The 27,334-nt window shown below is 43.7% G+C and overlaps 1 protein-coding gene across 1 annotated transcript; it reads left to right on the top strand.

Moving 5' to 3' along the window:
* Positions 1-27,334, top strand: LOC311240896 (uncharacterized protein). Its single transcript, XM_084329505.1, has 6 exons — positions 1-934; positions 7,069-7,736; positions 23,393-23,461; positions 24,981-25,032; positions 25,162-25,198; positions 26,983-27,334. The coding sequence occupies exons 1-6, from the start codon at positions 490-492 to the stop codon at positions 27,014-27,016; spliced, it is 1,305 nt and encodes a 434-aa protein (XP_084185631.1). The 5' UTR covers positions 1-489; the 3' UTR covers positions 27,017-27,334.

The following is a 27,334-nucleotide window of genomic DNA, read 5'->3' as shown; positions in this document are numbered from 1 at the left end:
GGTCTCACTCTTTTTCTGTGCGTCTCACATTAGTGCTCTCTGTGTCTCGGACGTTGCCCAGTTGCCGACAGGGTCTCCTCAAACGGAGCTTTTTACTGCAGTCTTAAACTCACCACACAATCACCAGCTGGAGTAAAGGACACTGTTGTCCTGTTCCGGTCACACTTTCCAAAAGGAGGACACCTGCTTTTTTTATTGATTTTTTTCCAGGGATCTTTTGGTCCGCCAGGAGTTGGAAACAAGTGTCTGGATTTCTACTTGGAATATCCCCTGGACACTGGACATCGCTTAACACATGTGCTTATTTATAACCAAGGTCCATTCCCTTAGCAGTCTTCCTGAGGTTGTGTGAGTGCGATTGTGTGTGAGTTAGACGAGCACGTGTGTGTGTGTGTGTGTGGGGATACAGGTAGGCAACAAGCTCCAGAGGTGTCGGTACAGGCTGGACTTCCTGCACTGACTATTAATTCCTAATTGGCCAGATTAAACATGGCCTCTTTTAAGACCTGGATCTTGGCTCTTCTGCTGACCCTGCTATGCTCGTTCCAAACCCCAATGGCTCCTGGCGTTAAGGCACAAGACCTGCCACTCGCCCGTGAGGAGGGCCTGTTCGCTGACGACGATGGCGACGATGATGATGACGACGACGATGCCGATGACGACGATGACGATGATGACGATGACGATGATGATGATGATGACGATGATGATAATGATGATGATGACGATGATGATGACAACGACGATGATGATGACGACGATGATGATGATGACGACAATGACAATGATGACGACGATGATGACGATGATGACGACGACGACGATGATGGCGACGATGATGACGATGATGATGACGATGACGGCGATGATGACGATGACGAGGACGACGATGATGATGATGATGATGATGATGACGATGATGACGATCATGATGGTAAGTCATGTTGAATAATGCTGCTCTTCACCCATTTTTCCCTATCTGTCACTAAGCTGAGCGTGTGTCCTCATGCACCCCCTCATCTCCCTCTGTCTGGACCTATTACAGGAGAGCATGCGAGAGGGGAGGAGCTATGTGACACCTTAGCCCCTCCCCTCTCATCAAGTCTCCCAAAACCTCATTGAACCTCTCCTTGTCCGCTCTGAGCTCAGCCTGTCACTTTAGTTTGATGTTTGAATGAGAGCCCAATTAGCCAGGTCTTTTAGAAGCCCCCCCTCCACAACCTATTTAAGCTGTTCCTTATCCCACTGCTGTCTCTGACTCTGTGTGTGTTCTTTTCCCTGCTTAAATAGAGTTATGAGCACTCTGGGGAAATTGAACTGGCCCGTCTGAAGTCCAACTGTCTGAAGTCCTTCGTACAGTACACTAGATATGAACTTGAGGACTGCAGAGACATTGATTTTGAGAGAGCGAGCAAAAGAACAAAAAGGCCAATTTCACACAAACCAAGCCTGTATCGGAAGTCAGTCGTCATGGGGTCTTAGCTTTGAGATCTTTTGATTTGTGTTTCGGTTTGAAAGAAGGATTCGTCCACCGGACTGACCTGCATTTGTGTCTCCATGTGAAACTGCGGAGAAAGAAAGAGAGACAGTGATATAGAGAGGGGGCTTAATTAGCATGACAGGCAGAGGGAAACTAGAGCGACGAGGGGAGGCACAGGAGGGCCACTGAATGTACCTGATTCGGGAGCCTAGAGTACCAACAGTTTCTCTCTTTCTCCATATTTCTCAATCTCTTTCTTTCTCTGTGGAGCATTCATGCCAATGTCTGATTGAAAGGTTTTTAACAAACAATGTATTTTACAAGCCTGGTTTCTGTATTTATAAATCTGTTGATTATAGGTTAATGATGGCAACATCTACCAATGTAACCTTGAGCCCTTTGTAATAATTATTTGAAATCCTGAAAGATTCTGAAACTCCTGTATGGTTTTTTGAAATAATGCACAAAATAAATTATGTTCTTAATCAATGTTTGCAACTATTTTGATATTTTCCTCTCACTTTTAATAATTGGAATAATGTGCACATCAAAGTTAAACAGATATTAACCTGTATAATTCCAGGTAATTATTAAAACATGTTTACAAAAGTTGATTTGTGTGTACACTCTTTCAGATTTTTTTTGGGGAAAGAGAGTCTTTGGAAAAAGAGAGAAACATCTCTGTTTATTGTTTGTGGATGTAAAACAAAACTGTCAAGAGATTAATGTTCTGATTCTGCATGAAGAGATCTGGTCTGTTTAGTTTTGTTTTCCTTTTGTTTCGTTTCGTTTGACTCTTTTCTGTTGATTGTGAAAACCCCTTGTGTTGGAACAACCCTCACTGACTATATCTCTTTAACCTTTAACCTTTCAATCATGAAATAAATCAATTGATCATAAACAGCATGATGTATATTTGTTGGTGTGAAGTGAAAAATGCTTGGGTAGCTGAATGTGGCTAATTCTAGTTTTTTTTTTAGTGCAGTACGTTATTGTTCATTTTAAAGAGAGTTATGTGAATATCTAAGACGTCATGTTATGCTGAGTGTATAACTGTCACTTGTGTGGGGACCAGTAATCTTGGCCTTCAATCGTTTTTATGCACCTGTGAGTATTTGTTAACACATTCCCGGCCAGCCATTAGATGGGCCCCACTCTAGGAAGGCCACCTTTCCATTACAAACGTTCACTGTACGTCACGTTGTTTGTAGAGCTAAATCTATATTTTATATTATAGCTATGGATCCAATGTCATTGTCAATTGACAATGGGTGTAAAGGTACGCATATCCATACCGAACTGAACCGTTTCAGTGTGTACCGTACCGTACCGAACGGCTGTGTAGTGTACCGAACGAATACAACGATATGTTAACCACTAACGACCGCCCACCGGGGGCTGTTTTTTTCACAATCTAATATAATAATAATAATAATTATTATTATTTTTTACAAGTTGATTATTAATTTCAATATAGAATATTCGTTGACAGCCCTACAAGTACAATTAGTTACTGCACACTACATCACCCCTGAGTGGAACAAAAGCCAAACTTCCCCACACTGTACCGAAAACCCGTACTGAACCATGACTTCAAAACCGAGGTACGTACCGTAACGTGGTTTTTGTGTACCGTTACACCCCTAATTGACAGTATGAACCTTCCGTTCAATATGCCATAAAGAAATAATTTTTTCATCAATACGTTCCCGTTTTATACCGTGGTGAATATTTATAAGGCGCTAAGCTAATAACGTTAAATCGATTGCGGCGTTTCGTCCCTACACAAGCTAGAGTTAAAAATCCAAATGCATATGATCGGTATTATGTTCCATCATGAATGCATGAAAGGGGGGGCGTTTCTGATTATTGATTACCAATAACGGCATTCGTTATTACCACAACATAGGCTGAGCAGGGGGATGGCTATGAAACCCTTGCACGATCAAGCAGAAATGTACGTCAAATTGCTCTTACCTGTGGCCGGTTGGATTCCAAAAAAAGAAAGAAATCCGAGTATATATCTACTTTTTATTTCTCCACATGGTAAATACACAGGTCACAACATGTTTACAGGAACGTTTTGGAGTTGTATTTGGAGTGTATTTCGTGACTGTTGGGAACTAGGCTACACTGGCACACCTACTTCCAGTGAATGACGCTAAGCTAGGCTAACGGTGCGGCTGTTCCCTAAGCCTAATGCATGCACAGAGAAGAAAAGGGTATGTATCCGCTTGTCTAACTCCAGGGTAGATGGCAAATAAGCTAATTTCCCCAAAAGTTGGCGTGTTCCTTTAATACCGTACACTTAGCATGCTCTATACACACTCCATTTCATTGTGTGAATGCATGTCTGCGTTTTGGTGTGTGTAGTTGCCACAATGGCTGCTGTTTGACCACTAAAATGTATTCTTACTTAACATAAGTCATCATTCTAGTCAGTGTTGGGAAGGTTACATTTAGAATTGCACTTTAGGATAACTTTGCCTCCAAATTCCTTTCAATATGAAGGTAATGGACAATTTATTCAAATGTAGATTGTAATTTAAATGATCCACCTCCATTTCATATATTCATAATTTAAAGGAACACACCAATCCTGTTCGCTGCTTGATGGCATTACAGATTCTACCTTCAAGAAAAGGTAGTTTGCTCAGAAACATGTTCAATGGTTAAGAAGGCATTATGGGCATGAATGGGCAAAACCAACATTATTGGAAATGCGTTCATTCATTTGTGCTAAGTTAGGCTAGCTTGCCCGGATAGGTTTCTACTGAACGCACATAAAGGAAATGTAGGTATATATCGTCTTGTCTGCTTCTGGAGAAGACCGTAAACCCATTTCCTATAATGTTGGCGTGCCCCTTTAAAGATGAGTATAATGTTGTTTTTGCCCATTCATAATTCCTTCTTAACCCTCAAACATGTTTCTGAGTAAACCATCTTTGCTTAAAGGTAGAATCTGTAATGCCATCAAACAGCAACCTCTAGGCAAAAGCGCTCCTCTTGGTATTGCACTTTGTTTAAATAATTAGTTTTGTCCTGGTGTGTGGATTAGTGTTGAGTGGGTATAGGAGATTGGTTGCTATTGTTGGTCACTCCTCAGAAGAGAAGTCTGGAGAAATTCACAGTATACGTTACTATAAAATATCCCCACTCAACTCCAACCCATACATCAGACCAAAACAAAAATTTAAACAAAGTGCACCAAGCAGGGCTCTTTGGAGGCATTATAGATTCTACCTTTAAAAGTAATCACTTTTTTCAGGGCATGTAATCTTTGTAATCAGATTACAGTTACTACGTTTTGCTAATTTGACTGTAATCCTGTTACATGAATCTATACAACATAATAGCCATCGAGACCCAAATAAAATAATGAATCTATATACTGTACACGAGATAATAGCCCCGAGACCCAAATAATATGATGAGTCTATATGCACCACATAATAGCCCTCGAGACCCAAATAAAATGATGAATCTATATACACCAGATAATAGCCCTCGAGACCCAAATAAAGTTATGAATCTAATCTATACACACCAGATAATAACCAGATAAAACACCAAATAGCCCTTGATACATATTTTATTCAAATAAAATGAAACCTATTTACACCAGATAATAGCCCTCGAGACCCATATACAATTATTAATCTATACACTGACTAGATAATAGCCATCGAGACCCAAATAATATGATGAATCTATATGCACCACATAATAACCCTCGAGACCCAAATAAAATTATTAATCTATATACACCAGATAATAACCAGATCCAAATAGCCCTTGAGACAATAATACTAATAATAAATTACATTTGTAACGCACTTTATATTTGTGACAATCTCAAAGTGCTACATGAAAGGAGATACAGATAAAAGAAAGAAAAATGAATAAAAACAATGAAAAAAGGAATAAAACAACCAATGAATGGAAGAAACATTCAGATCAAAATAAAAAAAAGTATTTAATAATAAAACACACACAAGGCATTACCTTCATATAACTGGTGCCCCCAAAAGTGGCAATTCTTTAACATGAACTTGAGGACTGCATACTTTTTTGCAAACCAAAATACTATATACTTATAGCACATGCATGAGCCTGGTCTCGTTTGAAAGATAACATTCTGAAGTGTCTGATACAATAAAGGGAATTCACTTTTAGTGCTAATGAAATAGAGTAACATAGGTCTGAACTTGAGTTGTAGAAAAACTTGTTACTCACGTTTTCTGTAGTACTTTCCAAAAGTATATTCAAAAATTGGTATGGCTGAAAAACACCCTGGGTCAATAGCCTGAAGTTTTGTGTAGTACATGTCCACATTTCAAAATTCAAAATGATAAATCGATATACACCAGATAATAGCCCTCAAGACCCATATAATGATGAATCTATATACACCAGATAATAGCCCTTGAGACACAAATACAATTATTAATCTATATACACCAGACAATAGCCCTTGAGACCCAAATAAAATGATAATTCTATATAAACCAGATAATAGCCCTCAAGACCCATATAATGATGAATCTATTTACACCAGATAATAGCCCTTGAGACCCATATAATGATGAATCTATTTACACCAGATAACAGCCCTCGAGACCCAAATAAAATTATGAATCTATATACACCATATATTCAAATAAAAATGTATTCAAATACAATTATAATAATAACTAATTAATAATAATAATAAATAATTTATATAGCACTTTTTCAGACTCAAAGTGCTTTACAACCTAGGGTGGAAATTGCCTCCTTCACCACCACTGGATAGCACCCAACCTACGCAGGCTCAATGGCTACCATACATGGCACCAGGCACACATCACACTACACAATGGCTGAACGGCTCAGGAGACAGGGATTGATATCAGCCAATTAAGGGGAAGGGATGATTAGGTGGCCTTGATGTCAGAAACTGATTGAGAATTTGGCCAGGAACATTGGGGAACCCCCTACTCTTTGGGATATGCGTCCTGGGTTCTTTAACGACGAGATTCAGTCAGGACCTTGGTTTAGCGTCTCATCCGAAGGAATTAATCTATATACACCAGATAATAGCCCTCGAGACCCAAATAAAATGATGAATCTATATACACCAGATAATAGCTCTCGAGGCCCAAATAAAATGATGAATCTATATACACAAGATAATAGCTCTCGAGACCCAAATAAAATTATGAATCTATATACACCAGATAATAGCCCTCGAGACCCAAATAAAACAAAATGTTTTAATAGTTGTTCTTTTCATCATCATCAAGTGTAGGTGTTTGAATATCTCAACGAATGCTGAATTATAATTTAATATTTTATAGTATATTTTAGGTTTTTTGGTGCAATATATGAAAAAACAATATTAGCTGATAATATTAGTGCAATGGTATATTTTGCAGGCCCTTGTTTATAAATGATGGATGTCTTGGGATAGAGCAATATCTGTGGAGGTTTCTTTTAGATTAGATTTTCTTATTTTTCCAAATTTTAGTTTTTTTGAAATTTGCTACATAGATCTACATAAAAAGCACTGATAGACAATTATTTATGATCAACAATATATCTTGTAGCTGATGATGATGATGACGATGATGGCGATGATGATGGCGATGATGATGCCGACGATGATGATGACAACGATGACGATGACAACGATGACGATGACAATGACGACGACGATGATGATGATGATGATGATGATGATGCCACTGATGTTGTTGCTGATGATGACGATGATGACGACGATGACGATGATGACGATGATGCCGATGATGACGATGATGATGATGACAACAATGATGATGATGATGACGACGATGATGCCGACGATGACAACGATGATGACAACGATGATGATGACGACGATGACACCGATGATGACAACGATGATGATGACGGCGATGACACCGATGATGATGAGGATGATGATGATGACGCCGGCGATGTTGTCGCTGATGACGATGATGATGACGACGACGACGATGTTGTCGCTGATGACGATGATGACGACGACGACGACGACGACGACGATGATGATGACAACAATGATGATGACGACGATGATGACAATGATGATGATGATGATGTTGTTGCTGATGATGACGTGGACGACGAGGACGACGAGGATGACGAGGATGACGAGGATGACGAGGACGACGAGGACGATGACGACGACAACAATGATGATGAGGGTCCATATCACGAAGGCTCCCTGTGTTCAGTTTGTGAATTCTGTGAGGTAGGTCTGATTAAGAAATATAGTTTTGTAATAGTCCTAGGATGTGTGGGATGGAGAATTCGTCATAAGGTGTATACCATAAACATATAATGTTTTAATCTCAAACTTCAATTTGGGCTGAGTAAAAAATAAATGCTAGTAAGCTGTGAAAGAAGTGATATACAATGCTTCACTGGCTGCAGTGTTGTGGTGGTGACACTGCTGAAGCGAAGCTGGATGGACTGACCGTACCATTATAGGTCAATTGTAATTAGGCTGATAGGAATGTACATTATACACCTCATAAAATTGTTATATAAATGTTACATCTATTTTATATATTTACAGTATATATTATAATTATAATTAGGGCTGTCAGTTTATTGCGTTAATTAGATTAATTAATTACACAGCAAATTATCGCGTTATGAAAATTAACTAAAAATTAATTAAAAAAAAAGTATATTTTTTTATCTCATTCATTCAATAAGAATGTAGAATACACATTTACAGACTTTTTTTTTAATATGGTCAATTTGCATGTTCTTGGTATCTGATTCTAGGGACATTTATGGATCTCAGGGAGTGTATTCCCAGTGTCAGAAATACTGTGTATGTTACTAGGCTTGAGTAAATTGTAATGAACCAAATGAGAATATCAATAAAAAAAGTATCTTTAACTGTGAATAACACCAGGGTACAATTCCCTGACTGTATTGAATAAGTATGGTATCATTAAACCACTACTGTCTTATGTACATTACTACTGGCCATACAGTACACAGGTATATGAGATGAACATCCACAATAACACGGTTTCACACAAGTACTCGTTTAGAAGAATATTTATTAGCAGCAATAATATTATATTACATTACTTTACTTAGAGTCGCGCTTGTAAGGCGAAGAATGTGCATGAATAGGTCAAGAGCGTAAGTCCATTAGAATATTACGCAGGAGATAATGAATACCACCTGTATCTTAGGAATTAGGAATTATATCTATGGTACACTGTAAGATTCTGATCAAACTGGCCAGTATCACGTCTTCGTCTGTTTGGCTCTCCATCCAATTCCTCTGCGTTGTGTACTTTTAATGGTCCTGACGTCTCCGATACTGGTAGATAAGATCCTTATCTCCCCCCCGTTAGTGCAATCCGTAAACCATAATACTTCCCCACCTCCGTAAGAATTCGACACTTCGACAACGTGAAATACCTTACAAGGAAAAGCATGGTTTTATTTCTCTAAACAGAAACCTCAGCTCAGATGTTAACAGATTGTATTGTCCTTGAAGAGTATATTTCTAATGATCTTTCGGTGTGTTCATATTATCGTCCTTTTGCTGTTCAGTCCAATAGTGTTCAGGCCTGTTCGTTAGCCTAAAACCATCCTCGTGGTAGCCGAAGCTACTGGTGATGTGCCATTCTCCCCCCCCCCCCCCCCCCCCTCTCTCTCGTCGAGAGGAGAGAGTCTCTTCTGGTTTCTTCCCTCTTAGTCTCAGTCAGATTTTAGTCTGCTCAACACCCGGAAACACCGTTCGACTTATAGATGTTCGTCGTCGCAACGACGGCCCCGCATTCTGGTTGTCATGTGACGTGTTGTCATGACAACTGCATAACCTTTAACACTAATAAACTCACGTTTCATTAAGATGAACCTCTCTCCCTCCTGTCCTGGGAGACAGTAAACTCTAATCTCAGATGTTCTTCTAAGGAATTCATAACAAAACCCTTGCTGACGCGGCCTGTGCCTGTGAAACCACTGGTTCCACCACCGTTCTATCACCGTCTCCTGCTTCCATGCACATTTCGATCTACCATTTTAGCTGTGGTCATCTCTCCCCAATCTATACATCACATACATTGAAAAAGCACCGTTTTCTCTCAACTAGTAGGGCAGCGGGAGATACTAGTAGGGTCCCTCCGGTTGTAGGCCAGCAGGGGAGAGGATTTGTCGGTAACGAAAGTCTGGGTCAACGAAGAATAAGGAGACTCCAGGTACAGGAGACAGTGCAATAATCTCTTGATCCGCAGACGAACAACAGCTATTCTCCGGTATGCAGCTCCGCATGGAAGAAAGCTAGCCAGCCTCAGGCGTCCTAGAGGCGGGCTCGACGTTGCTCCTCACAGGGTAAATCCCACACAATTGTGGGTGTAGACGATTCTCCGCTCCATCAGCTACAGGACCAAAGCAAATATAATCCAGCCGAAAAGGGCTCTGTAGTCGTCGGGTAGGTTATCCAGTGTACATATCCACACGGTCCTCGTCTAGGGCTCCTCGGATGACGGCACCAGGTTAAGCCACCCAGCCTGGATAAGCACACTAGCTGGTACGAGGAAGCGTTGGTAATGCTGGTCACTGTAGAACGGTAGCCGCACGATACACTATACATAAATAGACTATTACTGAAATAATAGAATAGGTCGAACTCGACGGTACAGCGTTAAACTCTGATACTTCAGCTATCAATTCGCACGCGGTCTCAAGGCTCTATTTTGGGGCAAAACGGGCCCACTTCACAGCACGTTGTATCGTGGTGTGAGGCTTCAACTTATTGGGTAACAGTACTTCTGTATTCACCTGCGCCGTATTTATACGTTAGGTGAACAATCTAGCACCAGCCTTATTTCTGTCTCGTATTCTTGCGCAGAGCCGGTCATGTCCAGGCATGTCTTTGGCGGTGACTTTGAACTAGACATTGGGGGTATGGCCGTGGCGCCTAGTGGACCGCTGTCCAATAGGAGAACGAAATATTATGGTCTGTACTAGGTAAAGGGATATTCCGTGTATATGTACAAAGAATATACAAGGGATATCAGACGATATATAAATATTATACAATATATCTCAAGTAGTAAATATATATATTCGGTTTAATCTGATCCTTCGTAACAGCCGCCTCCTAATTAGTCCGCACCTAATTAGATAAGCAGAGACAGATTAACCGCACTGTCCACTACTCAATGTCCGTTGTGAGGGTAGGGCAGTTCACAAAGTCGGGGGGTCGTCATCGAGAGAGTCGGGGAGCCTTGGCAACTCTATCAGCCTCGCCACGGGCCGGGTGTATGTCCGCCCTTGGGCGAGCACTTCTGCCGCTCTGACCTTTCCGTCGGCACCAGTGATCACTTTGCTTACGCGGCCGGCCAGCCACATAGCTCGGGGTAGTGACTGGTCGATAATCATGACGACTGTACCTTCCGTCAAATTGTCTCTTTCTTTCACCCATTTCTGGCGGGTCTGTAGAGACGGTAGATAGTGGAGGAGGAAACTGTTCCAAAACTTGTCAGCCAATACTTGACTGTACCTCCACATTCTTCGGCCGTTCGCTTCTTCAGGCCTGTACACTATCTGTGGTAGCGCGGGGTCCAGCCGCCCCATCAAGAGAGTGTTGGGGGTGACTGGGTCGACATCTGCTACATCACTTGAGACGTAACCGAGGGGCTTTGAGTTCAATACTCCCTCGATCTCCGTGAGGACTGTCGTGAGGACTTCTTCCGCCACGGTCTGGGCCCCAAGCACGGCGTACAGGGCTGTCTTTATTGAACGTACTTCTCGTTCCCAAGTTCCACCGAAGTGAGGTGCATTCGGGGGGTTAAACTGGAAATCAATCTGAGATGGAGCGAGGTGGGTCTTAAGTTCTGGGCCCATAGCTTGGAAGCTCTCTCTCAGCTCTCTTTCTCCGCCTTTGAAGTTTGTCCCGTGATCAGACAATAATATAGACGGTTTTCCTTTCCGCGATGTGAATCTCCGGAAGGCCATAAGGAATGAGTCCGTACTCATGGTTGGAAGGAGTTCTATGTGTATCGCTCGGGTGGTCATGCATTTGAATACAATACCCCACCGCTTCTCCGTCCCTCTTCCTTTCTTTACATACAGCGGGCCGAAACAGTCCATACCGGTGGAGTGAAAGGGCTTGTCGCCGAGTCGGAGGCGACAGGGGGGTAGGTCAGCCATCCTGGGTATACTGGGCTGTGCTCGCCATTTGCGACAGTCTAGACAAGTCCGCTGGAAGCGTCGTACTGCTTCTCTTCCTTGCAGTATCCAATAGCGACGTCTGATCTCCGCGAAGACTCTCTCTGCCCCGGCGTGGTGCACGTCCTCGTCGTATTTCTTTATGATGAGCTCTGTGACCTTGTGTCGGCTGTTTAAGACTATCGGGTACTTGACGTCATCCGGTAAGTCTGGGGCTCTCCTCAGACGACCACCCACTCTGATGAGATTATGGGCGTCGCTCTCAGGGGCCAAGTGGAGCAGTCTGCTGTCTGACGGGACTGGCTTTGATCCCTGCAGACAGTCTAGCTCGTCGGGGAACGAGTCTCTTTGGGCTCGCTGTAGCAGAAGGAGTTCTGCTTCTTCGTAGTTAGCTGCAGTAATGTCAGTAGTGGACGGAACCTCTGGGTGGTGCCACAGGAATGTCTTTAACTGCGCACTCTCAAGGGTGGGGCAGTCGTCTATGTTGGGATCTGTGGGGACGAGTGTGTGTGTCAACCCACAGAACATAGATTTCTTCTTCTCTGCCTCCTCTTCACTCGCCTCCCGTGGGGTGGGTGTAGGCCACTCTTCTTCCGGGAGCTTGAGGAACTCGGGACCGTCACTATAGAGATTGTGACGGGTGAGGTCATCCAGGGACATTCCCGTGTGATGACGTCAGCTGGGTTCTGTTTTGTGTCCACATACCTCCAGCATGCTGCTTCTGTTAACTCTTGGATCTCTGTGATTCTGACTCCCACGAAGACCTTGTATCTACACGAATCGGACTGGATCCATGTGAGTACGGTCATGGAGTCTGACCACAGGATTGTTCTTTGCACCGGGATGGTGAGTTCACGTTGGATTAACGTGGCGAGTTGCGCTCCTGCTAGGGCTGCGCAGAGCTCTAGACGCGGGATAGATTGTTGCTTGCGGGGGGCTATTCTTGAGCGAGCCAGGATGAAGGCAGTATGTATTTCTCCTCCCTCCTCTCGGGCCCGCAGGTAGGCCACCGAACCGTAGGCTACTTCGGAGGCGTCGCTGAAGACGTGCAGGTCTATCTGACACGTCTCCGGCCTCATTGTGGGTGGGAAGTAGCTGCGGCGTATGTTGACACCTGGGAGCGAGCTGAGTTCTGTCTCCCACTCTCTCCATGTGGAGGCAAGGTGTTTGGGTATGGGGTCGTCCCAGCCCTGGTCCTTGTCCCATAGCGCTCGCACAATCATTTTTGCCCTGGTGGTGTAAGGTAGAATACATCCAAACGGGTCATATTGTCTGTCGAGTGTTCTGTATACACTCCGTCTTGTGGTCGGTAGTGAAGTCGACCTTCCCTGCTCCTTGGTCAGGGGTGTGTGTTTATAATGGAGCGAGTCTGTTTTGAAGCGCCAGACTAGTCCTAATGTCATTTCTTGGGCTTCTCCTGGGATGGTCGCCATCCAGGTCTCGCTGCTTGCTGCCTTGTCCTCTGGGGAGAGGCTGCGCAATACTTGAGGGTCGCTGCTGGCCCACTGCCGGAGATCAAAGCCGCCTTTGATCAGGGAGGCACGGAGCTTGAGTAGGAGGGCCTCGGCTTCTTCTGGCGTCGAGACGCTTTGCAGACAGTTGTCCACGTAGAAACTATTTCCTACACTTTGTCGGACCTCTTCATCAGCTGCTGGGTCTTCTGCGACGTGTTTTTGCAGTGCGAACGTAGCACAGCATGGGCTGCATGTGGTTCCGAAAGGGAGGACTTCCCATTGATAGATGGATGGTTGCTCATCCTCGATCCTCTCTCTCCATAAGAACCGCAGCAGGGGCTTGTCCTCTTCCACTAGTCGCACCTGCAGAAACATCCCTTTGATGTCGCCGCTGATGGCCACCTTGTTCTGGCGGAAACGTAGCAACACGCCCAGTAGAGAGGGGCCGAGTGTTGGGCCGGGCAAAAGCTCTTTATTCAGATTTTGTGATCCGATCTGGTAGCTGCAGTTAAACACAATCCGATTCCCTCCGTTGTGGTGGACTTTGTGGTGCGGCACGTACCATGATTCGGTCGTCTGATCGGCCTCTTTAATGTCAATTTTCTTTATGTGTCCCGCTGTGATTAGCTTGTTAATCTCAGCGCGGTACACAGTAGCTTGAGCGGGGTCTCTGGCTAGGCGCCGCTCTGTGTTCGATAGATACCGCTCCGTCGCTTCTTTTGGGGCGTGGAAGGTAGGCATACCCTCTCGCCTCAGGAGTGGAGTTGCGTATCTCATCACTCCGTTGACTTTGACTCTCTTTGTCCCCTTCTCGAGGAGGGCTATAGCATAAATGTCTTCCTTGGAACGAATGTGTTTCTTTTCGTTCTTAAAGGGCATTGTCTCTAGTGTCCATAGCCTCTCGACGTGCTGTAGGAGGGTGGTGTCTTCTTCTGTCACTCTGGAGTGGAGGCAGCTAGTGGCTGCTGTTCGGTTGGGAGACCTGGAGAGGGGGCCTTGTAGTGTCCATCCTAGGCGGGTCTCGACTGCTGCTGGACAGCCTCTGGGCCCAGTGTGGACCCGGTCCATCGGGACGATGAGGTGTGCATGGTCGGATCCTATCAGCAGGGTCGGGGTGGCACCGTCTATGAGCGGTATAGGTAGTTGACGCAGGTGCACGTATTTATCCATCAGCTTGGCGATGGGGTAGGTGTACTGCGACAGGCCTATATCTTGGCTGGTGAAAGCGTTAGTGATCCTATACCGTCTCTCTGGCTGCCCGCTTGCTGCGATAGTGAAGGAGACGTTCTCGCCCTTGATCGTCTTCAGGTCTCTTCTTATAGTCCGAATCGTCATCGTTTCTTCGCTCCCCCGCAGCCCCAGCTGGGCCGCAGCGGACGCGAGGAGAAGGGTCTTCTCTGACCCGTCGTCAAGGACGGCGTAGGTGTCCATGACCTTGTCCTCGTAACTCAGTGTTACGCGGACCACCTTCAAGAGCACCCGGGCGCCCCCGCTGCTGGCGGGGTCAATGTACATAACACTTGCCTTTGTGCTGCTTGAGGGTGCAGGCTTTCTTCTGTTACTGTCATGTAAAACGTCCAAGTGGGCTCCGTCACACCGACTACACCTCTTCTTTAAGCGGCACTCGGCTGCCATGTGACTGCGCGCACATCGGTAACAGCGGCGGTTGGACTTTATCCATTGACTCACCTCGTCGGCGGTCATCTTCTTGAACGTGTCACAGTGTGACAGCCAGTGTTCCTTTTCGCAGTACGGGCATACAATCTTCCACTTCTCTTTCATCGAGGGGGTACTGTGGTTCTTGTTGCTCGGTACTGATTCGGCTTGGTGCATGACGGTCACCAGCCTGCGGCCATCGTTTGCTCTCCTAGGTCCCTCTCTGGAGCTTGGTGCGCTCCGCACGAACGTATCCAATCGTAGGCTGTTGACTTCTCTTGCCAGGAAGTCGGCTAGGTCTAGGAGGGATGGCTCGGGACCGTTAGGATCACGGTGGTCTCTTTGCCGCCTGAAGCGCTCTTGTCGGGCGGGCGGAAGCTTCTCTAATATTCTCTCAACATTAGAGTTTGCGTACAGTTCGTGCATACCCTTTTCCTTCTGTGCCCCCAGCATCCCTACCAGGGATTGTACCTTGATAGAGAGGTCATCTAGTGAGCGATTGTCTGTGGCTGGGGGTAGGCGGTCAATATTCCTTATCTCTTGTATTACGTAGTCCCATATGCGTCCATAACGTTGGTCGAGGGCTGCTAGAGCCGCGGTGTATGGGGTAGTAGAGGTGGAATATGCCAGCGCTATATTGTGCGCTCTGGGCACCTTCAGGTGCTTGAGTAGGATAGCATACTTGTACGGTTCATCTGGTACATCGGACATCATTGTCTCTAAGCACATTCGTAGCTCTGTGTACTGTGCTCTGTTCTCGTGTGTGAAGTCCGGGAACGTCGGTGTGCCAAGGTACGATGCCATGGATGGCTGGCACATCGGTGAGCGTTGGGGGAGAGGCCTCCTAGGCGAGTCTCCTCTTACGTGTCGTGGTGGGCTGGTACCTGTCGGGTACCAAGGCCCGTGTACCCAGGTGCTGTTCCTCGGGGCTGGTCGTGCGTCAAGCTCACCCGTGAATTGAGTCGGGGGTCTGTAGCGCAGAGCCACGGGGGTAAAGTCTGGGCTGTACTGGACCTCCTGGTCCTGTGGAGTACAATGCTGCTGTTGGGCTTCACTTTCCTCCTCTCCCTCTTCTTCTTCCTCTGCAAGATCATCTAGATCCTGTAATCTTCTATTTAGTCTCTCAGCGGCGTAGGCCGGTTCTTCCCTGTTGCTGGGTCTCGCATGGACCGGTCGGGGAGGGGGTTCGGAGAGGGGTATAGGCTCTCTCGGTTGGCCGGGCTCAGGGTCGCTTGATCGGGTAGGGGAGGGTGCCCTAGACCCTTGTCTTGACGAGGCCCTGGAGCCCCGTGCGGAGGGAGGGGGGGTTGCCCTGGCAATCAGTTGCTCCATTATCTGCGCTTGTAATCGGTCGCGCTCGGCTTCGCGCTTGATGTGAGCGAGGTCGCGCTCTGCTTCGCGCTGGGCTTGGGCTGCGTCGCGCTGTGCATCGGCGGCGGCGTGCTGGGCTTCGGCGCGGTCTCTTTCCATATTCTCTTCCGTCTGGAGGCGTCTGGTCTCCAGGCGTATGCGGTCGTCGTCACTCCTTTGCTGCGCCTGGAAGCGCTCTCGCTGGGTCGCAGAGTGTTCGCGTTCACTAAGGGCTTGCGCTTGGAGTTGCGCGTGGAAGCGTTCTCGTTCCATGGAGGAATGTTCGTGCTCGCTAAGTGTCTGTGCTTGGAGTCGATCGCGTTCAGTGGAGGCTGCCAGGGTGGCGATAAAGGCCTGCGCCAGCATCTTGTCCGCCTCGCTGGGGGAAGACACTGATGGAGGTAATCGGCTTCTGGCAGTGCTCGTTGGAGATCCGTTCTCCTGTCGCGCTCCGAGGAGGTCTATCTCCTGGGTGCGCGTCTCTTCTGGTGGTGGGTCGGGCTCCGTCCCTGGAGGGCTTTCTTTATCCTGGAGCTCTCCGGGGACTGCCTCGTCGACGTTGGCGGGGGGTAAAGTCATGTCAGGTCCCTCCTGGTCCCCCCCGTGAGCTTGGTCAGTTACGTTAGAACCCACTAGGGTCTCTACTGGCGGGGTCGCCTGGTCGGTAGGGTTTGACATACTTTTACTATCCGCTTTTTCCGCGTTTAACGTCTGTAGAAAGCTAGGTAGTAGACTGGCAGCGTAGTCCTCTAGGTAATGAGGTGGCTGCCGTCTGCGCTGCGGGCGATCTAGTTTAGGAGAACCGTTTGTGGAGTGTTCATCATTGGCCATGTTAATATTAATATTATATTAATATTACGCTAATTACCCTCCGGCTCGAAGGACCAATTGTAACTGAGGGGTACAATTCCCTGACTGTATTGAATAAGTATGGTATCATTAAACCACTACTGTCTTATGTACATTACTACTGGCCATACAGTACACAGGTATATGAGATGAACACATCCACAATAACACGGTTTCACACAAGTACTCGTTTAGAAGAATATTTATTAGCAGCAATAATATTATATTACATTACTTTACTTAGAGTCGCGCTTGTAAGGCGAAGAATGTGCATGAATAGGTCAAGAGCGTAAGTCCATTAGAATATTACGCAGGAGATAATGAATACCACCTGTATCTTAGGAATTAGGAATTATATCTATGGTACACTAGTAGGGCAGCGGGAGATACTAGTAGGGTCCCTCCGGTTGTAGGCCAGCAGGGGAGAGGATTTGTCGGTAACGAAAGTCTGGGTCAACGAAGAATAAGGAGACTCCAGGTACAGGAGACAGTGCAATAATCTCTTGATCCGCAGACAAACAACAGCTATTCTCCGGTATGCAGCTCCGCATGGAAGAAAGCTAGCCAGCCTCAGGCGTCCTAGAGGCGGGCTCGACGTTGCTCCTCACAGGGTAAATCCCACACAATTGTGGGTGTAGACGATTCTCCGCTCCATCAGCTACAGGACCAAAGCAAATATAATCCAGCCGAAAAGGGCTCTGTAGTCGTCGGGTAGGTTATCCAGTGTACATATCCACACGGTCCTCGTCTAGGGCTCCTCGGATGACGGCACCAGGTTAAGCCGCCCAGCCTGGATAAGCACACTAGCTGGTACGAGGAAGCGTTGGTAATGCTGGTCACTGTAGAACGGTAGCCGCACGATACACTATACATAAATAGACTATTACTGAAATAATAGAATAGGTCGAACTCGACGGTACAGCGTTAAACTCTGATACTTCAGCTATCAATTCGCACGCGGTCTCAAGGCTCTATTTTGGGGCAAAACGGGCCCACTTCACAGCACGTTGTATCGTGGTGTGAGGCTTCAACTTATTGGGTAACAGTACTTCTGTATTCACCTGCGCCGTATTTATACGTTAGGTGAACAATCTAGTACCAGCCTTATTTCTGTCTCGTATTCTTGCGCAGAGCCGGTCATGTCCAGGCATGTCTTTGGCGGTGACTTTGAACTAGACATTGGGGGTATGGCCGTGGCGCCTAGTGGACCGCTGTCCAATAGGAGAACGAAATATTATGGTCTGTACTAGGTAAAGGGATATTCCGTGTATATGTACAAAGAATATACAAGGGATATCAGACGATATACAAATATTATACAATATATCTCAAGTAGTAAATATATATATTCGGTTTAATCTGATCCTTCGTAACAACCATGCTAAAATTTACCAGACCTGAAAAAGCTAAGCAAATGAATAAATGGAAGATTTATTAGGTTTTGTAGATACAGTACTGAATTCTTCCATCCGGACACATGCCATTTGAAATATGATTATAGAATATAGAATATCGGGCCTAAAATGGTTATGCGATTAAAATGCGATTAATTAGATGAATTAATTACAAATCCTGTAATTAATTAGATTAATTTTTTTAATCGCCTGACAGCACTAATTATAATATTACTGACTGAATACTCATGCTCTGGAAATCATAGGTCTTGCTGTACTTTTCCTAATTTTCCTCAGACGTGCTAGCCAACTCTCTAGTAGTGAAACAACACATTCAGAGGTACTCAGACGTGCTAGCCAGCTCTCTAGTGAAACAACACATTCAGAGGTACTCAGACGTGCTAGCCAGCTCTCTAGTGAAACAACACATTCAGAGGTACTCAGACGTGCTAGCCAGCTCTCTAGTGAAACAACACATTCAGAGGTACTCAGACGTGCTAGCCAGCTCTCTAGTGAAACAACACATTCAGAGGTACTCAGACGTGCTAGCCAACTCTAGTGAAACAACACATTCAGAGGTACTCAGACGTGCTAGCCAGCTCTCTAGTGAAACAACACACTCAGAGGTACTCAGACGTGCTAGTCAGCTCTCTAGTGAAACAACACATTCAGAGGTACTCAGACGTGCTAGCCAACTCTCTAGTGAAACAACACACTCAGAGGTACTCAGACGTGCTAGCCAGCTCTCTAGTAGTGAAACAACACACTCAGAGGTACTCAGACGTGCTAGCCAACTCTCTAGTGAAACAACACACTCAGAGGTACTCAGACGTGCTAGCCAGCTCTCTAGTGAAACAACACATTCAGAGGGGGATCATCCCTATGTTCCCCGGGTCCTATGTTCCCCGGATTCTATGTTCCCCGCTTTGATTGATTAATAGATTGAACATTTTATACATTTTTATTATTTTATTAATTATTAATGTCCGCCTTGTTTGAACGGTTAAGCTTAGGCCCTCTTTCGAACTGGTTAAGGTTAGAGTTTGGAATCAAGGCTGGTGGTCAAAAATGTTCAATCAATCAATCAATCAAAGCGGGGAACATAGAACCCGGGGAACATAGGACCCGGGGAACATAGACATGCTCCCTTCAGAGGTACTCAGACGTGCTAGCCAACTCTCTAGTGAAACAACACACTCAGAGGTACTCAGACGTGCTAGCCAGCTCTCTAGTAGTGAAACAACACACTCAGAGGTACTCAGACGTGCTAGCCAACTCTCTAGTGAAACAACACACTCAAAGGTACTCAGACGTGCTAGCCAGCTCTCTAGTGAAACAACACATTCAGAGGTACTCAGACGTGCTAGCCAGCTCTCTAGTGAAACAACACACTCAGAGGTACTCAGACGTGCTAGCCAGCTCTCTAGTGAAACAACACACTCAGAGGTACTCAGACGTGCTAGCCAGCTCTCTAGTGTAACAACACATTCAGAGGTACTCAGACGTGCTAGCCAGCTCTCTAGTGAAACAACACACTCAGAGGTACTCAGACGTGCTAGCCAGCTCTCTAGTGAAACAACACACTCAGAGGTACTCAGACGTGCTAGCCAGCTCTCTAGTAGTGAAACAACACACTCAGAGGTACTCAGACGTGCTAGCCAGCTCTAGTGAAACAAGTTAACAACACATTCAGAGGTACTCAATCATGCTAGCCAGCTCTAGTGAAATGACACATGAGAGTAAAACATCACATTTAAAACCCTTCAGCCTCCCTAAAAAACACTCACGTTGTGGGCCGTAGTGCCGAAAAATAGGCACTCATTAAAACCGCCATAAAAACATTACCTTTCATGTATTGTTCTAATTGAATTTTTTCATGAATACCATTATTAACTTCACTCAACATATATATCAAATACTCATTCATTTTCATAATTGTAACCCCTTATTTGCCCGTTTTGTGAAATTACCTGCATTTCTATACCGGTTCAACCGTTATACCGCCCACCCCTAGTTGTTACCCGACAAAAGTCTTCAGATTAGTCTTAACAAGTTGGTCAGAAGTATTCCCCTTTGTGTTATAAGCAATCAATTAGCTGTTCTTTTAGCAGCTTTAATCTACTGTCCAGTTTATACACGTTTTTGGGTATGGTCGTTTTGCGATGCCAAACCCAAAATGTAATTGCATCGCTGATTTGAGGTCTCGAGACTTCCCATTTGTTATTTGTTGTTTCCTGGCAGCTGAATTCCAGCAGTAATATTTGAATTGGCTGTGCATGGTGATTGAGTTTACAGGAGTCCATGTCTACTCTACAAACGGATTATGTACTTTTTCTTTACTATGCAAGCTTCGCCCACAACTACAACATTTGTCTAATGTAAATGGGTTTTGCTATGTGACTTCTGAGCCACAGTTAGCTTTACCGTTAACATAGTTAGTATTAGTTTGTTGTAAGCACTGCGCCAGGTCTCAGGCTTGCGTCTACAGTGTCTATGACCGTAGTAGCATGTGTTAAAAGCATCCCAACATGGCTCTGTCTTCGTTGGACTGCAGGGCATTCTGGGTATGTTCACCATATTAGGGCATCTAGTCTCTCCCGTCTCTCCCTCCTGTGCCAAACTTTTATTTGCTTGAGGAGTTGCAGTTTTCCACTCCTCCCTACGTTGTGTTGTACCTTGTTCTAACCTCGGTTAGAAGAAATATGGAGAAAGCCAGCAGGGTCTCCACACTTGTGTTTTCTGGTAGAGGTTAGTGGGCATATTAATTTAATATGTCATAATATGGCTATAACATAACATACATTATGTACCTTTTTCCTGTGGTCGATTAGTGCTTTATTTGCATATTTTAAATGAGATTGGGCTGGGAGTTCTTATAACAGAATGGTATACATTTCTAGCAAGATGATACTCATTGTTCAACTTGACATTGTTTCCTGACCTGTTCTGTAATGTGTCTCATGAAGACCTAAAGAAATACTAATGAAGGAAGAGCAATTAAATATGAATTATATTTAAATTAGATAAGTACTGCATTACATATACATTTGTATGCGTTGTCATTGGTTGGTGCTAATAATATTTTCTACACTGTAGCATACCAATCCTGCTGCTGTACTATAGCTGCGTGCTGTTTACTGTGCTCATAAATCAAGTTAGAAAACAATATGTCAAAATAAGTGCCGTTTTAAGGGCGGTCGGGTGGCGTAGCGGAGATTGTGCTCGTCACCAATGCAAGAGGCTTCGGTCTCGACTCCCGGAGTCAGCATTGCCTGCGGTTTGGGCCGATCGTCATACTAACTCGTTTGGCTGAGTTAGCGGGAGGGAAGTCGTGGTTGGTAATCTGGCGTTGTGGACAGCGACGCCTACAGGTCAGGTCTGGGCGCCTGCTCAGCGAAAGGCAGGAAGTGGTGAAGGCAGCGTGACCTCCCACGCGTTATACTTCACCAATGAGAGTCCTTGCTGCCAGGTGAAAAGAGAGCCGCTGGCTGTCTCCGCATGTGTCGGAGGAAGCATGTGGTAGACTTCAGGGTTCCCTTGTACCGACCAGTAGGGGGAACATGCGCACAACGACCAGGTAGGGGAGGGGGGGAATTGGCATAACGACTAAATTGGGATGGGGAGAAAAAGCTTTGAAAATCAGGCGGAGAAAAAGAGGATTAAAATTTTATTTTTTGTTTAAATTAAGTGCCGTTTAAACATATACAATATATATATCGAATTGAAGGCTTATTTGTTGCCTGTCGATAGCGAAATCCGACAAAATCCGCTCAGCAGTTCTCGAGTTACATGCCGGTATTTGAGGCTTGTGCAAAGTACACGGTATTCCGCAAAATACCACTCCTGACTCAGGCTGCAGTAGTTCCGTCAATCTAGATCCGATCTCGAAAATGATTGTGGATCGTTGTAACCAATGAGTGTGGCTTTCCAATGATACCCCACATGGGGATCTAAATAAAAAAACTAAAAACACGAAGAAACACGAAAACAGGAAGAGCAAAACAGCCGAATGAATTGAAGTCTATGAGAAAACTGAGTTTTTCTTTGTACACAGTATACCAAAATCACTCCTAATCACTCATTTCTGAATGGATCTTTATGAAATTTGGATATGTACTACATGGCTCCGTTTGGATTTGTAAGCCATACCACCTTCTGGGGAAATACTACCTCTGGACTACTAACTACTACAGAAAAACTTCAGTAACAAGTTTTTTTACAACTCAAGTTCAGACCTATGTAACTCTATTACGTTAGCACTAAAAGTGAATAAATTTTTTTCTGGAATCAGAAGCTTCAGAATGTCATCTGTCAAAAGAGACTAGGCTCATGCATGTGCTATAAGTATAAAGTATGTTGTTTTGGTTTGCAAAAAAAGTATGCAGTACTCAAGTTCAAGGTCAAAAATTGCCCGCTTGTTACCTGCACTATGGAACTTTTTCACTGAACTATTTGGCTTCTTATCCAAATCAGGGTTGGGCTGACAAAGAGAAAGCCCTTCCATCAGCGAGGCATGAAATCCAGTGAAATTATCCACATGCACCCCTCTGGTTGGAAATTACCAGTGGTACAAAATCTAAAACTTTTTTCAAACAGGAAAAACACAATTTACATATTAGAACTATGAAAAAGGCTACAGTCCCATTTCTAGTATCAGTTATAAAGTAGACCACTCTAGTATCAGTTATGATGAGGTAGACCACTCTAGTATAAGCTATGAGGTAGACCACTCTAGTATCAGTTATGAGGTAGACCACTCTAGTAACAATTCCATAACAATATGGCCACCATTTTTATTTTGTCGAAACCCATTTTTTCTTACTCCTGGCTGTTCACTTGATTCTCATTAAATGTCTTGTGTGGCATCTATGGATCGCCATTTTTAAAAGTCGCCTATCAGAAGGCCCAATAATTTGACAGGATTGGAAATGTGACCTCTTTCTCTTAGCACTGTGATAGTTGTGATAAGTGTCCATGTAACATTGACCTCTTTCTTTTAGCACTGTGATAGCTGTGATAAGTGCCCGTGTACAGAGGGGGACACAGCTGAGCATTGTGCTGTCTGCAAGGTGAGCCAATCAACAATAAACAAACAATAAACACCAATGCAGCTGTAGCCTCGACACACAAACACACAGACACACACACAGACACACACAGACACACACACACACACACACACACACACACACACACACACACACACACACACACACACACACACACACACACACACACACACACACACACACACACACACACACACACACACACACACACACACACACACACACACACACACACAATTTCCAAGACAGCAAAAATCGCTCTGTACAATTACATAAGATCTATGTGGGAAATGTACTCCCTATGTGATTTGATTTGTCATCAACAGGGTGAAAAATACTATATTGTTTTTGGAAAACAAAATTTATTTGCTGCTATTATTTTTATAATTTGTATTGAGCATTTTTGCTCAACATGTCTAAAGTACTAGTGACAGGATTTTCAGAAAGGTTATAAATGTAAGGGGGTTATGATCAATAAGCTTAGCTTCCCTCTACTCCTTTTTTGGACATGTCTGCTAACCAAACACATTGCTCTTGACCTTTTGTTTATAATTCCTTTTTCTTTTTTTTTAATGTTTTTTTAATTTGTTGTTATGATTGTTTGGTTTTACGGAACAAGATACCGTGATTTGTTTGGAGGAAATGGAGAATTACATGTTCAAAAATAAACTTTTCATTCATTCATTCATTCAATAATAAATATCATCACATCATCATATTCATAAATTCACACTGAGTTATATTTCATGCTAATTTATTTTAATTCCATAAGAGTAGGTCATATTTTTGTAGGATATCATAAATATAAAAGTGAAATTCTCTCTTTTTTTTTAAAGAAAACTCATATAAAGCCTATACTGTGCTAAGCTAGGCTAGCTGGCAGCCAAATAGCTTTATACTGAACGCACAGACAGGAAATTGGTATCTATCTTCTTGTCTGACTCTGGAGAAGACGCTAAGCACAATTCCCATCATGTTGGTGCCTTTAAGTTTCAGAGATTCAGAATTGGTATTGGCAGGGAAAAAGTGGTATTGGTGTGTCACGCCTAATGACCAAGTGTCAAAAGTTTAAAACATATCACGGGTTGCAAGCCTGAGTGATGCAGGAGACCTCTGAGAGGAGAAACACTTTGGGACACTGGGGGCTTTTGAGAGTGCATTCGTCCTCCCCAGTGATGTCATTGGAGGATGAGGAACTTTGATAATTATAGGTCCTTATAAAATAAGCATGGGCCTCACTGTTGGAAGAAGTTATCAAGCTGTTTTATGAACTTACTAGAATGAATACGGCTTATAGGAACTCAAAACAAAACATCAGAGTATCTAATCAAGTAAAAACAACATAGAATTATAGATATATAAAACATGTATCTAAATATCTAATCAAGACTATTGTTGGGGCAACCAATTAAACCCAGGGACAAAATAACAAAATAGTGTTGAGATGTGTTATTGGTGAAATGCCCATTTAATACCTTATCTAAACTGCTGTTTCACCCTACTTTGCCTCTTTCCATAGTCCTGCAATTTCTGCCATGTGTGTCCTGTTTGCGAGACTGTCTGCAAGCCCGGTAAGTGAATGGTGTGAGAATATTAACTAACGAAAATGCTGGAATTAGCTACATTTTCTTGTCTTGTGACAGTTTAAAATTAATAATCAATAATCACCTTACAATAATCTTTTTTCCCCCCTCTCTTAGGTGGCTTTGTTGATGAAATGACTGGATCAATTTACAAGTAAGCTATGGGCTACATTGAAAAATCCATGATCAGTAAAAGAAGATGAAGCCTGCTCACTTGGAACTACATGTATGCACCTTCATTCATTGACGATGTTTCGATCCTGTGTTGATCTTCATCGGGTCCAGATTCATTGGATCGAAATGCCGCCAATAATTAAAGGGGTGTAAATGCAGTTCCAAGTGTGCAGGTTTTTCGGTCTCTTTATCCAGCCCAGTGCCTTTTCAGTAGGCTATGTGTGTATAAAGTTAGACAAAATGTATTGTATGCCACTCCTTTAGTGTGCTTTCACACCTGCCTTGTTCAGTTCGTCGAATCAGGGGGGGGGGGAAATGCCTGTTTTGGCGATTAAATGGTGAGCACTTCTTTCTAAAAAAATAAAATAAAAATGTACATTCCTTAGACCTCTAATCTATGCTTGTAGAGTTCACGAGACTGTGATTATCCTAGATGCCACAATAGGTCATTTTCTACAGCAAGGTCAAGTAAAATGTGGTGTCACCACATGGAAAGGGCTACTATGAGGACTCTATAACACATGAGTTTAATTGAGCTTGTTGGGCTCCACAAGAGGCTCATTGCCTTTGAAAATGGCCATGGAATTACAAACGCATTGCAAAATGTTTGGAGAAAATGGAAACTACCTGTAGATGTAGACAGTAGTAAATGGGCTATAGCAAGGTGACATTGATTAAATTTTGAAATTACATCAGAATCATCGTTTTGTTTGAGGTTGAAAATTCTATTTTGAATCGATGTTGAATCAATGTTGAATTAATGTTGACAACTGATGGCCTTTTTTACGTTTTAAAAGCAATATTGAATCAACATTCAATGTCAATGTCAATGTTGACAACTAAATGTCAGCTACATTTCAATGTTGATTCAATGTTATTTACATTGATGCTTCAACAATGATCCACTGTTGTCAGTTTGCTATATGGGAATGACACTTCTACTTCTACTTCCACATGACACAAGTATCCTCCTTTTATGAAAGAATTTGTGAACATGAATACTCCAGATTGTACATGACATAACTTCAAGTCAGTTCTCTTACTTCTGTTTTTGGTAGAGTTGGTCATGTTCACAAATATACATTGGTCTGTGTAGTGTAGCATATTAGGAATAGCAATGTCATTCTTAAATTGATTGAGACCTGATCCCCTTCAAAGCTGTACAGCCTAATCTTGGGAGGAAGAATTATCATTTAAAGATGCTTATGGTTTTTCTGTTTTGAATCAAAGCAAAAATATATTATATATATTTTAATCCAGAAGATACTTCTTTGTATAGTAAACATGTAGATGCAAACTAAATTGTAGGCTCTTCACATGTAAATGACACAGTGAAACAGTACTTATTTTATTTAATTTTATTATATATATATACTGTATATGTAACGGATGGTACCATGAAGCGCAGTCACGATGGACTTCCGATGTTGTGAAGTGACTGGGGCGAGTAGCGGTACTATGGGTTAAACTCACTCTCACCCTTAAAAAGACACAGACATGTTGCAAAGCAGTGAATTCACCTCTTGGTATAGTGCATGGTCTGTGCTGTCGACCCGTGGTGCGGCAGACCACGGGTTCGAAACTCCCTCGGGGCATTGAAGTTTAAGCTGACGATATGACAACCGTTACATATATATATATTTTTTTTTTCTGAAGTTCAATTTCCCTCCCAAACCTATTACACGGTGCATATTTATATCAGCTATTTTGACTGTCTCTTGGTAAAAGTGAAAATAACAGTTCCTTTTCCTTATTCATCCACAGGACTGTAGCGGATTTCTTTGGTGATGACAACTAAGCCCTACAATATGTCGCCACCATGTGGCCAAACTAATATTCAAACCAGGGGACTGTAACATCACTGAGATTCTCTTACATGATTTTCACTAAGTTATTTTTGTCTGTATTTTTTTTCCTGAGAACATTAAAAACATGCACTGGATTACTGAGTATACCATTGATGGAAACTGTCATAAGAATAACTTTGATGGATCTATTTGTGTATTGTTGTTCATTTACATCTTTGTGTTGCTCTTTTTAAGAAACTGAAATATTGAGTCATATTTGTGTTGTTCAGACACAGTGAGGTTATATGAAATAAACCGGCAGGGACGTT

This window comes from Notolepis coatsorum (assembly GCF_963971535.1).
Source record: "Notolepis coatsorum genome assembly, chromosome: 14".
NCBI lineage: Eukaryota > Metazoa > Chordata > Actinopteri > Aulopiformes > Paralepididae > Notolepis > Notolepis coatsorum.
This window is presented reverse-complemented; position numbering and strand designations above follow the sequence as displayed.

What these genes read in the sequence shown, in the direction of transcription:
- LOC311240896 (XM_084329505.1), top strand. Translation starts at nt 490, where the DNA reads ATGGCCTCTTTTAAGACCTGGATCTTGGCTCTTCTGCTGACCCTGCTA. An exon ending in CAGTTTGTGAATTCTGTGAG is followed by an intron (nt 7,737 to 23,392) that starts GTAGGTCTGATT and finishes TCTTTCTTTTAG; the next exon opens with CACTGTGATAGCTGTGATAA. An exon ending in CGAGACTGTCTGCAAGCCCG is followed by an intron (nt 25,033 to 25,161) that starts GTAAGTGAATGG and finishes CCCCTCTCTTAG; the next exon opens with GTGGCTTTGTTGATGAAATG.